The 16,985-nt window shown below is 39.3% G+C and overlaps 1 protein-coding gene across 1 annotated transcript; it reads left to right on the top strand.

The window, feature by feature from the left end:
* Window positions 1-13,383: 13,383 nt before the first annotated feature.
* Window positions 13,384-16,782, top strand: NPVF (neuropeptide VF precursor). Its single transcript, XM_039862572.1, has 3 exons — window positions 13,384-13,518; window positions 14,833-15,233; window positions 16,731-16,782. The coding sequence occupies exons 1-3, from the start codon at window positions 13,384-13,386 to the stop codon at window positions 16,780-16,782; spliced, it is 588 nt and encodes a 195-aa protein (XP_039718506.1).
* Window positions 16,783-16,985: the final 203 nt, after the last annotated feature.

Raw genomic sequence — 16,985 nt, 5'->3', positions numbered from 1 at the left:
TTTTCAGACCTTCCCAAGGTGCCAGGGGTACCTATGAGTGGCACTTAGCTGCAGTAGTAGCCTTCACTGCTAAAAAAAAAAGTTAAGGGATGGAGTAGGGGCCAATAAGGGGTGTTCCTGACCCCAGTCTAACAGTCTTTCTGGCTTAATTCCTTTTTTCCTCCTCTTCTTCCAATCAAGTGTGCTGCCTGTTTTTCACATTCTGACAACACTGAAGAATGAGCTGACTTAACCCTAGCTAATTTGCCCAGCTAGTCTCTGTGACAGAAACATAATTAAGTTTCTTGGGTGTATTAATTCCTCTTGATGTCCTTCCCAAGTTGGGGCTTTGTGAATTATCTTCAAAAGAGAATAGGAGAAAAGAGTCAATATTTTCCTAATGCCCTCATATGGTAACGAATGGCTACTACATTTACTATGGTGATCGCAGCATAAGGAATATAAATGTCAAATCACTATGTTATACACCTGAAACTAATATAATATTGTATGTCGACTAAAATTTAATTTTTAAAAATAGAGAAAGAATAGGGAAATATAGAAAAGAATGTTATAAATGTAGCCTTCTAGCCTCCATCCTGGTCTGGGTCCTTACATGTCCCCAAAATTTATGCCAACCACATACATGGAGTGATATACCAGCATGTTCACACTGGGCATAGAACAGGAGTGGGGTACAGATAGAGAGGGAGATTATTATTTTTATTTTAGTACATATTTTTAAAGAGTTTTGAAAGGGAAAAAAAAGAGAAGTAGGTAAGAAGGGAGGGAGGAAGGGAGGAGGGAAGAAGGAAGTAAAGGGAAGAAGACATACCTAAACCACAATGAAATTTGTAAGCCTAAAATCTAGCGTATATCAGAAATAAATTTTTTAAGTATTAAAAATAAAAAGGCTATAAGCATAATATAGTTAAATCTGTAATACTTTAAATTGATAATGCTAGGTTTTTAAAAAGTCTATAAATTCTATTTTTTCCCAGTAGCAGTTTAAAAAAAAGGAAAATTTTAAGTTATGGACTGATTGTGAGTATAGATTTTTTAAAATGTCTCTGTCATGACTGGGTGCTAGAATTTCTCATCTATACTTCTCATGTCTATACAAAGGAGAAAACAGACTGAACAGTCAATCTTTTATTTTTGGCAGACTAAATGATTAACCATTTCACATCAGAGTCAATCTCAATCCAATCATCTGTATGTAAATTAGTCACTATAATGGAAAAAGTGCTTAACTCAAAAGGGTTCATTCATTAATCACATATCAACACACCAGAAAGATAATCTTTCTGCTTAAGTTCCCAGGCTCTACTTATTCATTCATTCCTTCAGAAGATATTTGTTGAACTCTTACAATGAGCCAGGCCTCCTGTAGGACACTAAGAATAAAAACACACTCCTTGTAGATTAGAAGGAGGAAGATGAAAAATAAATAAATTAACTCGTGATCTAAACATTAACATAACCTTGACCCCCCACATACACACACAAATGCTATAGGGGTAGTGGACAAAAGGGGATAATTGCATATCTATTCGAGCACAAGTGAAAACATCTTTACAGAGGAAGCTGACACCTGAGCCAAGAGTTAAGGGATGAATTGGGGTTCATCACAAAGTTTCCAGTAAAAATCAAAGCCTGAAAATAGAAGAGGCCAAGTTCATAAAGGCCTCCATTAGGCTGATGTTTATACATCTTACTTAAAAAAAAGAAAAGAAAAAAGGAAAAGAGAAAAAAAAAGAAAGAAAAGGATCCCACAGTCAAAAGGAAATTTAGGAAATGCTGGATTCTACATTAGTTTCCTTTACAGCAGGACTTCTTAGGCTCTTTACACCCTCAAAATTTACGCCAACCAAATACTTGAGATGACATACCTGTGTCAACACTGGTTACTCTGTGGGCATAGAACTGGAGTGGAGTGCAGCCAATGCATCTTTTGAATCTAGGAAAAAGGGACATAGTCTGCAGTGAATCCTAGGCTTAAGGAAAGCCCCTCTTTTCTTTGTGGAACTTGAGGGTCTAACCTGTCTGTGTACACACTCATTGTCTGGATTCGTGATCTGTACATATGGCCTTATTTTCACATATATTTTAGACTAAGAAAAGGTGATTGTCTGCTCCACTAATAAATGTTTGAACCCCTGTTGGAAAAAGCAGCAAACAAGTCTTAATGTTTATTATTACTGCTACCAACAGTATAATCATTCTCATTCCAGAGGGCTGTCATCGTCCTATGGGCGTCTAGAGAAGCTAAGCCCCCATTTCGTTTGATATCAGTGTGACAAGAAGACTAGAAAACTCAGAGAAGATGACTGAACGATACACATGTGTAAGGTTGGGAATTACGTACTAGACAACTCAACTAAACAGCAACCCAGAAATCACTTGTCTTCTTTCTATAATGATCAACAAATAGATTAATAATCAGGGCTTCCCTTCAAACTCACTGCGTGTATGTGAAATAGTATATGTTGAATTATGCATTTTCTATTTGTGAAAAAAAAACACACAATTTTAGTATATTTTAAGGAGCACTAACCATTAATTAAAAAAAGGAAATGCAGATGGTCTAGATTACATAGTAAAAGATGAATGACTCAGTGAGTCACTATTCCCATGAACAGAACTTCAGAAACTACGGATAAAGACCTCAGGCCTGTGGCGCTATTTAAAGTACATACTACCTGTACGATAGGCTGGAAAAGGGCTGAGTCCATGATAAAGGGAGATTTAGATCTATGACTTACATTTTCATGATGAATCCCATATTAATATTAAAGTTCTATCTATCATGTTGGAAATTTCCCTACAGAGTTTTTAACATTTCCCTTGCGGCTGCCTTAATATGTAAATCACCGCCATCCCGAGAGGCCAGTGCAGATGAAATCACTGCTTATGATTTTTCTACATGACTTTTTCCCCCATTTTATTTCTGTGCAAATTGAGTCCTTTTAGAGTTTCGGGAAAAAAAGAAAGTCGCCCTCTCTACAGATTACCTGAGTGTATGACACCTTCAAAAACTCTCATTCAGCTGTTGCATATTGTTTGCTAGCTCCCTTTTGTTTGCAGATAGTAAAATTAGCAGCACTAAGAGGTCCGCTCTGTAGGCTTAGGAAACTTGGCTCGAGCTGTCAGTACAAGCAATAAATGCTGGCCAGCTCATATTCTGTAGCCTATAAAATGTTGGATAACGTAGCTCAGATTCTTTGGTCGGTGGCCACAGTCCGCAAATGTCACATCTCATCAAAATCACTTCAGCAACTGTTGTTCACAGGCCCTTCCAAAGAGAGAGGGTGACGCCATCGGAGCACGAGCTCGAGGGGTCAGCGTCTCTCGGCACCAATTTACCGGTATTAAAAACAATGCTGCCCAGGCTCTCGGGTGTGACAAAAATCTGGATCTCCTTGACCCTAATTACGAGATGCTCCAAATTCAATTACTTTTGAAATGGGGGGTGAGAGGAAAGAATAACAGGCCAAGACTTATTCACGAGGCCTGGTTCTGTCTCCGTGCCAGAAAGGAAACCTAGCAGATCAAAGCTCATCTTCTACCAGCCTTCTTTCTAATTACGCTCTCCTCCCGCCCAGCCTGCACCCCACTTCCTCTTCCTCCTACCCCACAATCAAATCTAGACGATAGTAAGAATAAAAGCAAGAGTAGTGGCAGCAGCCAGTAACTGACATTTTGGGGGAACTTTCTGGGCTAATGACTCAGTCAGCCCTGCTGAGTATTTGCTCAATTTTTTCTCTACATAAGCTGTTCAGAAACTGACTTGGACCACTGAACAGAAAGCACCGAGCGGGCTACCCTTCACCCCATGGCTTTAATTTGTCCCAGAATGTGGCCAACCCACATCACTCTCCCCCACGCCAACTGTTATCACAATTGACACCTCACAGAAGGCTTCCCGGAGTGGGAGTGGGGCGTGTGTCGTCTGCTCAGGCTCTACCCCAGGGGAAAGGGTCGGCATAACCCAGAGCACCCTGAACTTCCTTTGCTGGTGTGTAGTTAGCGGTGGGGGGGCGGAGGGGAGGCGGTGGTGCAACCACACGGCCCGGCCTCTCCGGTGGGGAGCGCCTACTGGCAGCAATGGAGGGGAAAAATTTCCTGGCAGATTTTTCATTTAAAAAACTTTATAAATTTTTAAATCTCACTCTTGCAGAATGAGCTATAAATGGGTCAAATGATACAGAATAGTAAAATGAATGTGATATGAATTCTTTATAATTATGGAAATGGCAGCTTCCTTATTGGTTACGTGAGTCGCGTAATATGTAACTCCTTGTCTTGGGTTATTAATAATGGATACGCAGTTATCAAATTGTTTTAATGAACACTTCTAAAATACTTTCCGTCACTGAAAGCAAATATTTTATTGTAGACAGATACACTTGTGGACTGGACTAGGATGAACCATTATTATTACTTCTAATTTAGTGTAAATACTGTCAAAAAAAATTGACAGAGAACGATGAAGCTAATTACCAAAAGAATATATGCTTATATTTGGAATTATACACATGAGTCTTATTTTTACTCTCTCCAAAATAAATACTCCTTACTGATCTCTACACAGTTTATTACGTAGGGAAATGAAATTTTGGAGTGTTTCCAAAATAAGATTATCCAAGTGTCAGGCACAGAATGGCAAACCTGCCAACTTAATAGAAAAATAAACTTTCTTGCTCAAAAAGCAATGAACCATTCTACTCCAGGTCACGGAACTGACCCTACCTTAATAAGCTCAGTGGGAAGAAATGAGGCAAGGCAGTATCACCAAAGCAAGAAAAAGGGCTTGAAACATTTCGGAAAAAGGCCCAAGTTAAAAAAAGTTTAGGATCATTTGGGGACCAAACCACCTGGTCTTAAAATTCTCAGGACAGCGCTTCATATCTGGTACTAAGCATAATGCTGGAAACAGGAGCACCTCCAAATGCCAAAGAGAAACACCTGAGCCAGGGCTCTCACCTGTCAGGGGAGAAAGGGAATCTTATAGGCTCCCAAAGTTGGCACTGCTTTTGATGGATATTTGGAGAAATACCTGGGAATTGTGCCCTCAGCTGCCCCTGGGGAAGGAAGATCTAGAATTTGTTTTGTTTGGTTTGGTTTTTACCATCAAAGCCCCACATGAGCCACAAAAATATCGCACGAGAACACCTGCTTGCAAAAACAAAGACTCACATGGCACAGATGAAAGCATTGTCTACTGGTATCGCCAGGCTAGGATGGAGACCTCATCAGCATCTTTAGAGAAAAACAGAAATGCCCACTCTGACACAGAATGGTTAAGTCATCCTCTGACTCAAAACTTAGTTTTTCACCAGCTTAGGAAGTAATTTTCCTCTGCACAGGGACATGGATTCAGGGAGAAAAAGAATCCAATTCTCCCTTACGTCTATCTATCCAGCTGTATTCGACGCCTTCATACTGTCTTCCCAGTAGAACCACCCACCCCAACTTTCACAGGTTTGCAATAGCATCTTCTCTGTTAGTGCAATGTGACCCACCCCTGGCCACAGATGATTGGTTCAGGACAGGGCACCTTATCTAGACTGGGCCAATCAAAAACTTTCCTTGGTATTTTGACTATGTAACTGAGATAAGGCGGTTTCTTGGAGGAAGAGTGGCTGAAATTGAAGATATGTAAACTCAGAAGGTATGAACAAATGGGTAGAGAAGTGGGGAAATCAATACGGCAGTAGGAGGGGTTAATGAAACTGATGCACTGAGAGAAGAAATCAGAATCCAGGAAAAAGTCCTGTTGGTGATTTAAGTCCTTGGCTCCAAGATGTTCTGTCGGCCCCAATCCCATCCATAAGACATCCCCGTACCCTCATAACCAATTCCCCATTTTGCTTAAACACGTTAGAAATTTCAGTACCATGTAACCAAGGAGCTCTGAGTAATATATCAGGTAAAGGAGAACCTAGCTTTGCAGCTGTGCCTTATCTGGAAGCCTCGACTACAAAATATTTACAAGACTAGGAAACTGCTCAAGAGACAGGAAGGTCCAAAGTGAGCCCACAGTAATGTCTCTCCTATTCCATATCTCATCATGCCCTACTCGGCCCAGAATTCTGAGTCTCCTTCTCCCTGGATAATGTTATCCAAGTTAGATCAGGTTAAAATACACATTAAGGGAAGTTCTGAAGTGGTAAATTTAAATAAACAGATCAGCCTAAAGAATGTGGAAACAGAAGGCTATTCCACTGCTCTTGACCTAGAGGTTGGGGGTGGGGCATGGACAGAGGTGGTATTTACTGGATGATCTACATCAGTCTCCTAGTGGAATGCTTCTAGATCGCGGATCACTGGCCACTCCTATCAGTGAATCAGAGAGGGCTCTACAGGGCCCATTAGCCAAAGCCCACCTTTATAAAACAGCTCTGGGTCATTCAAGCCTGTGTTTATAATAGGCTATTGTCCCTAGTGATTGTATGCCTGCTTGTGCCTCTAAATATGTTTTAAATTCTTTACCAGCTTTGTCTATCTTCTTTATTACAGGTTCTCAAAGGAGAAATATCTGATTTCTTAAACTCACTGGGTACAAAACCCAATACAGAATTAAATCATTAGGTACTTAATAGGATTACATTAGCATTTATTTAGATCATTTAGCCTCAGTAAGTACAGAATTTTCTGTCCAGATCTCACCTTTTAGAATCAGGAGATTACCAGAAAATAGTCTCCTTTAATTAAATTTATACCCAAAGTTACTGTAGATTTAAAAGCGTGTTTTTGAGTGCTCTTCCAAAGATAACCATTGGAGGGTTTTTCTATTTGCTGTCTTGGAATTGAGCAAGTTTAAGCAGCAGAACCGCCATGCCGTAATTCCTAGCTATGGCATGGGTACGTCCCTTTGAGGGTCCTACAGAACCAATGTTGAAGGGAATGAGGGAGTCCAGCCACTGGGACCCAAGTGACACAGAGGCCTCTGATATGAGGCACCCATGTGAGCTCAAACCTCAAGCAGAGCAGAGGGGCAGGCGGTGTGGCCAAAGGTAAAGAACTAGTCACAGGAAGAATGAAGTCAAAGTCCCAGTATGTTAATGCAGAAGTGGTCAGGGCCAGGCCGGCTTCTGCTCGGAATCACTGCATCAGCATGGCTGCTGTGAACCTCTGCGGAAGCTCTCACCGATAGCACTCAGGGGCATAGGGGCCACATGACCCCCAGTCAAAAAGAAAAAAACCCACTCATATGCATATTTCAATTAGGCCCTTTATCGTCTCTTCATCAGAGGTGAAAGAGCATCTAGGGAGAGTTCACATTAGCGATGATGCTCATTTTTATTAGCCACCCATCTGCCCTGGTTTCTGTTTGAGATGAGAAAACAGCTGTTCTGGTAAACACCCTCCAAAACTCACATCACTATAGATTTAAGCAACAGATTTCCACCCCAGCGAAGGTGTGGCCAGCCTAGAGGAAAAAGCCTAAGGATTAGACTACATCATTCCTAAGATATTGAAAGTCTCAAATTTTCTTTTTATTAAAGCAAAGTATTATCTGAAGAGCACATTCCACATTTTAGAGCAGAATCCTCCAAAACAAAGATTAAACAAAACAAAAAAATAAAAATAAAAAATAAACAAGATATTGAAAATGCACACACTTTGTAAGAAACTAAATTATTCTGCTCAGGTTGAAATAACAAGATGGCTGCTTACTTATTTCAAAAATATCAAAAGCAAGACTGGCCCAAGAAAGAGAAAAAAATCTGAGTAAAGGTCTTGGCTCCCATTACCTGTGCTTGTACAAAACTATGTGCTGTTTTAACCAAATGTATGGTCTTTGTTCCTCACATAGAGAATTCTGAGTATTCTTGACACTTTGGCAAGAAGTAACACAACCCCGTGCCAGGCCTATAAAAATCACACATTTTTCCTACAAGGAAAAAAAGTCAATAAAAATAAAACATTAAAAAGCTCGAATTAGAAAGCTGTGCTGTAGACAGGCTGCTTCCTAATCAGCTTTGCATGGTGCTTTAAAAATTTCTTTAAACATTACTACTTTATATTGTTTGAAAGATCTAATACTGATACTAAAAGTTTATTCAATATGTTCTTCTAAAATATGCCCTTTAGGCATAAGAACCTTTCCATTTAATTGACTTTCTAGAATAAATCATATGAATTAATTTTTATAAATATTTAATGTTTATTCTTATATCATACAAATTGATTCCTTAAGTTACTTCAACTGGAATTGAATTTCAACCACTTTAACTACATGGAGGAATAATCTCTGTCTCACGTTCACATCGGCACCTTTCAAGGCCCTGGTGTTGTAATCTGTCATCATAAAAAGCAGAGAAGTAAATACAACCCTGCTATAAAAATATGACAAGCTCATTATCACAAGCCACTCATAAATCTCGAAACAAAGGCACTACTACACATTTTAAAAATAGTAATTTTATACAATTTGCATAGGATGATTTTATTTGAAACCAAGGCAGGTGCTTATTTCTCTTTGCACACATAATCCTGAAATGAATTATACAGTCATTCCGCCACCCACCTCTAAAGAGGGCCTGAAAGTAGTTAACGAATGACTGCAAAATACTTCGCAAACATGAAATGCAAAATAAGACTATACTGCCCATAAATTCGTCTGCTTAGCACGATTGGATTATGCTTAGATGGAAAGGAAGAAATGAACAGTGTAAATAGGCAAATGCCCTGGAAGTAAATGGCCAGGTTGAGAAGAAGGGTTCTTTAATGAGGTTCCTCTGGATATTAAAATTCACCACCTCTTTGGTAGGTTTCACCATGGCCTCAGGGGGCATGGATAAATGTGTGGAGTGAGCTGGCCCTTCTACACAAAGATTGAAATAAAAACTTGCAGCCCCACTGCACAAAAGCAACCTCTTATTTTAAATATTTTACTAGAGGTACAGATAAACCAGAGCCTTAAAAAGTCCTAAACACAACTCAAATCAGCTCAGTTCCTGACTGGTGGAAATGATTTGTCCTCTGGCTCTAACTGCCTGCTAGAAGTTAGGGAGCATCTAGTAGGCATGGAAAATAAGCAGTCAGAGAGGCCTTTACTGTTATTAGCCAGAAGAGCCAGTAGCACCATGAAGACTGCCTGGTGGGAGACGTTGAAATATCGAGAAGCCCTCCTTGGGGCTGTGTAGTCCCTTTTCACACTCTTCCTGGTGTCTGGGCCCATCAACCTGGCAAGGTCCATCAGACCACACTGAATTTAACAAGCTGTAGCACTGTAATAAAACAAACCTACACTCACATTCGGCCTAGTCGTGCCTGACTGTCTGTGTCTGAGCCTCCGTCCCAGAAAGCTTTAGATGTGAATCCTCAAGAGGAGAATGTTAAGATGTTATGATTTCAGGATAAGCTGATAAAGTTAAGTTCTAATAATGTGTAAGTCACGTTAAAAAGAAAACTCTGGTCAACAGCCAAAACTGGGGAAAATAATTAACAAGCAACTTGTTTTAATTCGTATTTCTGGTGCTAATGAAAAACTTGTTCTTTCATTTAGAAATAACATTGCCTGAGTGTCCATGACCATGGAATGCCACTATGATGTGCACAAGTAAGGTCATGCCCCCATATAGTGTCCAGAGCAACAGAGGGGGGACAAGGAATCGGACAAGTGACAGTGGACAGAGCCATGATTAGGAAAGAGCAAAGAGCCACTTATTGGGGCCAGAAGTCAGGAGAGACTTCTTGAAACAAGTGATGCCTCAGCTGAGACCCAAACAATGAAACGGTGTGAGGAGGAGAGGGGAGTGGACAAATATCCCATGCACAGGACAATCATGGGCAGAGGCCCAGAGGCAAGAGAAAGCACATCCAACCGGAAGAACAGCAAGAAGTTTGTCATAAAACAGAGAGCTGGTAGGGAGTGGAGAGACAGAATCCTGGAGAAATAAGAAGAGCACAAGTAATGAAGAGCTGGCTCTCTAAGTGATTCTGAAAGAAAAGGGAGATCACTGAAAGGTGTTGAGGAAGAAATCATAAATACGTTGTATTTTATTTTTAAAATGTTCTGATCACCCTGTGGAGGAAGAATTGTAGAAAACCAAGAAAAAGGTCTAGGCAAGATAAAATGGTGAACCGAGCAATGGCAATGCGGGTAGAGAGACATGAACAGATGTTAAGAGCTATTTAGAAGTTAGAAGAGACTGGACTTGTTTGCAGACTAGCAGAGTGAGTAAGTGTTCAGAAGACTTGGGTTCGAATCCTGACTCTGCCACTTACGGGGAAAGTGACTTCATCCTTCTGCACCTCAGTTTCCCTTTCTGTAGAGTAAGAACAATAATAATCGTACCTACTCATGGGATTATTATGAAAGATAAACAAGTCAATTCATGAAGTACTTAGAACAGTTCCTGGCATAGGATAAGTGCTCAAAAAAACATTGGCTATTGAGCGTAACAACTCGAAACTAGAAACGATTGTTTGTTAACTGTAGAATGGGATGTGGGAGGAAAGGGGAGGAAGCAGTCAAGGATCTTCCAAAGGATTTCGCTTGGACAAATGGGTTGATGTCAGTAACTGTGCCAGCTACCTATTTATTGCCTCTTAGCTCCAAATCCACGCTTCATTTCATGCTCTGAAATGATGAAGGCCCCGGTACGTATTTCTCCTTTGCAGCTGGCATTTGGCCGTTTCAATAAAAGGCACCTGAGAGGTAGTGCAGCGGAAGGGACTTCTCTTTCTGGATCAGATGTGCTTCCATTTGCTTTTTCTTGCTGCCAGTGGTGCATGTAGGGAACATCAAGTAGCACTCACCGCCCATCAAGTTTCAGTGGCAGATTCCTATTGAGTCTGAGATACTCCAGAAGTCGCCTGCCCGGATTGGCGCACCTGCATCCTCGAAAGGTGTCTCCCCACTTGTAATTGTGGACAGGCTCTGGCCTGGTGTAACCCAGCAAACCTCCCTGCCATCCAACCTTCTCCAATACGATCTGAATTCCAGTCAATTTGTCCTTTCCTTGGATACTCTCCCGTGGCCTTAGTGTATTTTTTACCCTTTTATAGTTAGTCCCTGTTATAGTTAATAATTCTTTATGTTAACCATCTCCTGTTCAAATTACTCTGTTTTCTGTCTCCCACTTGGACCCTGACTGATAGATACAGTACTCTTCATTGAAATGGGAAGCACAGGAGGAGAGATAGGTATTAAAAAGATAAATCCCACTTTGGACTCGGGGTGCTTGTGGGACATACATACAGTGCTGTCTGGTAGGAAGCTGATAGTCTTGGGGGTCTAGAGCTCAGGAGACATGTCCAAGCTGGAGAGAGAGGCTTAGAAATGAGTAGGCTTAAGGTCTCCAAAATCTTAGTAAACGAAGCATGTATGTAAATGCCACATGTCAGGGAGACAGAGATCTTTTTTAATATTCATATGCTTATTCGTCGCATCAAGAATCCTTAAATGTGCTATATATATGGCAGCACATTTCATCAAAAGACATGATAATTTTGTATTGTGTATGTTAGGTAATGTCATTTTTTAATCTATCAACATTTTCAAAGCTAACTACAAATATGATTCAAAAGAGCCAAGTCTTTCTAATAATAAGATAACTAGTTACACACCCAACTTGGAAGCTTAAACCTGGTGGAGGCAGGGGAGTAATCAGCCACATCAGCTACTCTGGACCTGCAAGCAGGAAAACTCTAATTGACGTGCCAAAACCCTAAGAAGCAGCACTGAAAACTGGTGAACTGCTAAAGTTTGAAACAGCTAGATACAAACATATTTTGAAACACACCCAGGGCCGATCCCTTCAACTTTCCCTGAGTACTAACTCAACCAACATAACTCAATCCTTGCGTCTCCCATTTCTCAAAAGTTTGGATCCACTGACCACAAAAAAAAAAAAAAGGAAGTTCCGTCAGCAGTTTGCAAAGAAACAACTTAGAAGAGAAATGTATTAAATCCTCAGGGAAATTAAATCCAAATACTCCAATAACTGCATTACAAAATTAACATTAGACTAAGAATTGAATTAATTGCCTCCTACTGTGCAGATCCTTAGCTACCACAGGACCAAAACAAATGAGGCCAGTGATGTCAACCGCCTTCAGAGAGGCAGAGGGTACCCAGGAGTTTATCCACTGTTGTTTTCAACTTTCTGATTTATTCTGGAGATCTCTAACACAGACAAAGGTCTTCACTTCTGGCCATCTCAGACCTCAGATTATGGTAGGCTGGTGAGACAGGATAGAGGTGGTACAATTCTTGACACAAAAGGTGCAATTTTATGACTCCCTCTTTTGTGAATTCACCTCTAAGTACCTGTGAGTAAAAGTAGCTAGAGTGTTGGAAATCAATCAATGTAAGGTGTTTTTCTCCTGCGAGGGTTGAATGGACAGGTGGGAACTAATTATGATTTCTCTAGCACCTAGGCAGTCTAGTGATAAGGCAGGTCTTTGAGAATATGTCACCTGCACCAAAAGAGACTCGCTCTGGCATTTCAGTAAATAAGCATCTATTTCTGTAAATTCTTTCCTTATGCCATGATGTCAGTATGCTTGTAGCAATGTGAGATTACCTAACTAATTTGGGCCAGGGGAGCCACAAAATCAGCATGTGTGTGACTCACCAAACCTTTGCTAAGGTTCTTAAGGGCTTTGAAGAAGAAGGGAGGGGGCCGTATCTCATAGAAATAAAATCCCGGTGATTTATACAGTTTTGCCAAATAAGGCCCACAGGGCAAAAACAAAAGGCTTTGAACTGCCTACGGCTTCTCCTGAGACAGCCAGTTTGTCAAAATGCCTATCGCACCATCTTACGCACAGCCTTCACATTGCAGCTGACATTTTCTCTGGAAGCTTTTTAATAGCTGAACAGCATTTTACAAAAAGTTAATTAATAGCATTTTATTTGGATATTGTGTGACTTAGAACTCTTTTCACAGTCTTAATTTTGTTTGACATTTTGAAAACGCTATGCCTAACTCTTTTGTGCGGATAAAAAATAATTTTTTTTTTAACATGGCTAGTATGTATTGAATACTATTTTTTCTTCCCTCAAGAATTGACGCAAACACCAAAATATTTTTTTTGTTTGTTTGAGCTCAGAGAAATTAAGCATTCTGTTTGTTTGGAATCTTAATTACTATGGTCCCAAATTTACCTAATTAGAAGCTCCTTTTTAATGAGGAAAATTATTTTCAAAGTTAATGAATTTGTAAGCAAAAATGTTGCTGTCTCTTCCCAGAATGCATTATTCACGTTCCTCACATACATATTTCAGTTAAACACCCTAATTAACATTAGCACTTAAAAATGTGGGATTGATTTCACTGTTAAAGCAAACTTTCCTTTGTTTTTAGACAGTATAAAAAGACCACAGTTTCCTTTCTTGTAGACATCAGACTGTGCATATAAACTTAATTCTAGATTTTGGACAAAATGGAAGTCATTTCATCAAAACGATTCCTTTTATTGACTTTAGTCACTTCAAGCTTGTTAACACCCATCTTCTGTGCAGATGAATTAATGATGTCCAAACTTCACAGAAAAGAAAACTATGACAAATATACTGAGGTAAGATTTTTTAAACTCTATCTAACGTGATAGGCGTTAACTATATGGCTGTCCAAGCCTAATGCTTTTGTAGAGTAAGGAAGAGTCAGTTTGCGCTTTGTTTTTTGTCAAACTTCGGTCTTCCTATGACAGAGTATTGACATAACTTATATTTTTTACCACAATAGCAAACAACCTGGCCTCTTTAATGACAAGTACAGCGTATGATGCTTAGCAAGCACAAGGTGCATTAATAATTTTCAACTGACTCAGAAGTACGCACTTGTTACAAATAGTTGCAAAAATAATGTCTGGATACATTTCAGCTGGACATCTGAACTGTCTTCAGCTACAAACAAAAAAAACTATGACATTCATATTTTCTACTTAATAATTATGAGCTAGTAAATTTGCGGTAAATCTGTATGTATCTAGCTAAAAGATTTATCCCCAGATGGTGGAATTGCAAGTTATTTTTATTTTCTTCTTTATGCTTTTAGATATTTTCCAAATTTGCTGAAATGAGTATATATTACTTTTATATTTTGACTTGAGAGAAGCCTCCACTGCCTCTTTTCACAATCAGAGAACAATCTTTTAAATTTTTTAGATGGACAACCTTCACAGTTAAACTAAATCTAATTATATAGCTGCTGTATTTTAAATAGTTTATTTAAATTTAGTACATTAATAGTACAGTAACCCACAAACTAATTGGTGCTTTACCAAAAGTAAAGTATATTTATATATTACTAAAAATACGGTTTCTTGAGAAATACTTTTACACTGGAACTCTGAATATGAGTTGGATAAAAAGAAATTCAGAGGAGCCTCCTCCAACTGTACCCCAAAACCCGGCTAGCATCTCTGTTTCCATGTATCCACCACTTTGGTCTCTAAGGAGGGGAAAACAAGAGACATGAAGAGGCAGTGGAGGTTTCTCTAAAATCAAAATATAAAAATATGTTAAGGAGTATTAAGAAATACTCCTTAAACATGAATCAAAAACTGAAAGACAATCACTGTAGTAAAATAAACTTTTGCTTCATTTCAATATCTCATTATGTTCCTGTGGCTTGAACACCCTACTGTATTCACTATAGATTTTTATTAATATTAGTAGTTCTCTTATAATAGTCCAGGGACAGAGAAAGTAGATTGCTTTAAGAAGCTTAATGCAAATTATTTATTAAAATAGTCTGCATATGAAAACACAAACTTTGCTTATGGCTTTAACAATTCTATGGATTAAAGTCTTGATTTAAGTTAACTTGGGGTTCAAATCTATTGCTTTTAACAATAATGAATAATTTTAACGGTCATTTCTAATGATAGCCTAGAGGAGACCTTAAAGGGGAAAAGAAAAGAAGTCTCAATTTTGAAGAATTAAAAGATTGGGGTCCAAAAAATGTCCTTAAGACGAATACACCTGCAGTCAACAAAATGCCACACTCCGCAGCCAACCTGCCGCTGAGATTTGGGAGGACCATGGAAAAAGAAAGCACCAGAGGGATGGCCGACCCGCCTCTGAGATTCAGAGGAAACATAGAGGAAAGCATCTCGAGACGTGTTCCTAATCTGCCCCAAAGGTTTGGGAGAACAACAGCCAAAAGTGTCACCAAGACACTGGGTGATATGCTCCAACGATCCATGCATCCACCATCTGTCAATAAGTTACTTTACTCCGTGACCTATCAGCTCCAAGAAAGCCAGAATCCTGATCAAAAACATCCAAGGTAAATACCTGAAAACCAGTTAAAATGCATGCGTAGTTACGTACTGCTGGTCCAGAAACTTTAAAAAGGGTTCTATCTTTTCAAAAGCAGTTTCAAAGAAAGTTAAATTTCTTAGGAAAAAGGCAAAGACACAGGGAAATAAACACCTGTTAAACTAAGAACTATAGAAGGTCAGATATAAACATGACTATGGGTATAAAGTAATGAGATGACATCTCAGCACTCATCAGCCACTCATCAGCCACACACTAAGTGGGAATATTTGACGACAGGATTGGGACCCTAAGCCTATGACATATTGCCTAGCACTTGATCTCTCTAACAGTAAAGGTCCCATATGAGGGATTGTCTGCAAGTATAAAGGACACCATCTCAGTAATCCAGGTCTCAGATTCGGGTTTTCTTCCTCAACTTTAAAGCATTTTTTTTTCTTTTTTCTGGATTTCATGTTATAAATAATTCCTGTTATTATTATCGGTCTTTGTACTAGTTAGTAAATATGGAATATCTACTGTGTACAAATTGGAGCGCAAGGTACTATAAAAGTCTCAAGAATTAATAAGCTACCGCATATTATTTTCTAGTAGAGAGTATATGTGAAAAAAAAAAAAACTTTTTTAAATTTAAAAAAGTTTAAAGATCTGAAGGAAGTCAGGTGACACATGATGACACCTTATCAGTAAGACCTTTTCAGAACACTATTTATTTTTAACCATGGTACTTATCACCACCTGCCATATTATATATCGAGGGTCTATCCCCCTTACTAGAAATTTGGTTCTATAAATCCCACAATATTCATTCCATATCCTCCATGCCTAGAACTGTGTCTGGCACATAGTAAGCCTTTAATATTTGACAGAATGAATGAAATGATATGAGAGGCACTAATAAGTTCCTACCAAAGGTTAAAGAGAAAAGGAGGTTTCTTCATATGGGATTCCAGGGATGTTTTGTGAGTTGGACTTTGAAAGGTGGCTCTGTTTTGATCATTCAGAATCTGATGGGAAGAGAGATGGTACTTTCAGGCAGAGAGGAGTATGAGCAAAGGTATCAAAGCAAGGAGGTCCGGGAACCACTGGGGTTCAGTTTGTCAAGAACACAGAGGAGAGGAAAGAAAGCGAGAAGGACGGAGTAAGAGCAGAGGACGCAGACACTCAGGGCCAGGTCAAGCGTTGGGGATGTTATTCATCGGGAACAGGAGAACCACTGATGTTTCTGCTGAGGTCCTCAGGCGTATACAGGGGTAGGAACTGTCAACTAATCAGGGGTTGGGAGTGGGGCAGTGATGAGGGAGAGAGACGAGTCAACAGTACATTTGCGAGTCTGAGTGCCCATTACAAATTCAGGACCCCATCAGTATCTCACTCATTCCAAGTGTAACACAATTCAACTTAAGTGTAATTAGGCAATTAAAACCATGGCTTGTAATTTTATATGACCTTACATGCTATTGTTCTGATGCAGGATAACATCTTGTACTACTTAACGTTTTAGGAGACTGGGATTCAAGAAAATAGATGATACAGCATTAAACCAAGAAAAATAAAAGATCTGGAGCTTGTCCCTAAAGACAAGATGAAGCCGTGACCTGTAATCTGAAAACAACTCTACAGTGAAGACAGCAGTGAAAGAAGAGTCACTACACTCTTCTCATGGGCCATCACTGGCAACAATTTTTCTTATCAGTACAGCTGGTATCTTCAAAGTTATTTAAAATTTAAAGAATATTATAATGTAAAGGTGAAATAA

The sequence above is a fragment of the Pteropus medius genome, unplaced genomic scaffold, assembly GCF_902729225.1.
Source record: "Pteropus medius unplaced genomic scaffold, Ma_sr-lr_union100, whole genome shotgun sequence".
In the NCBI taxonomy this organism is placed as follows: Eukaryota; Metazoa; Chordata; class Mammalia; order Chiroptera; family Pteropodidae; genus Pteropus; species Pteropus medius.
Note: the sequence above shows the minus strand (reverse complement) of the source record. Positions and strands in the feature narration are given on the sequence as shown.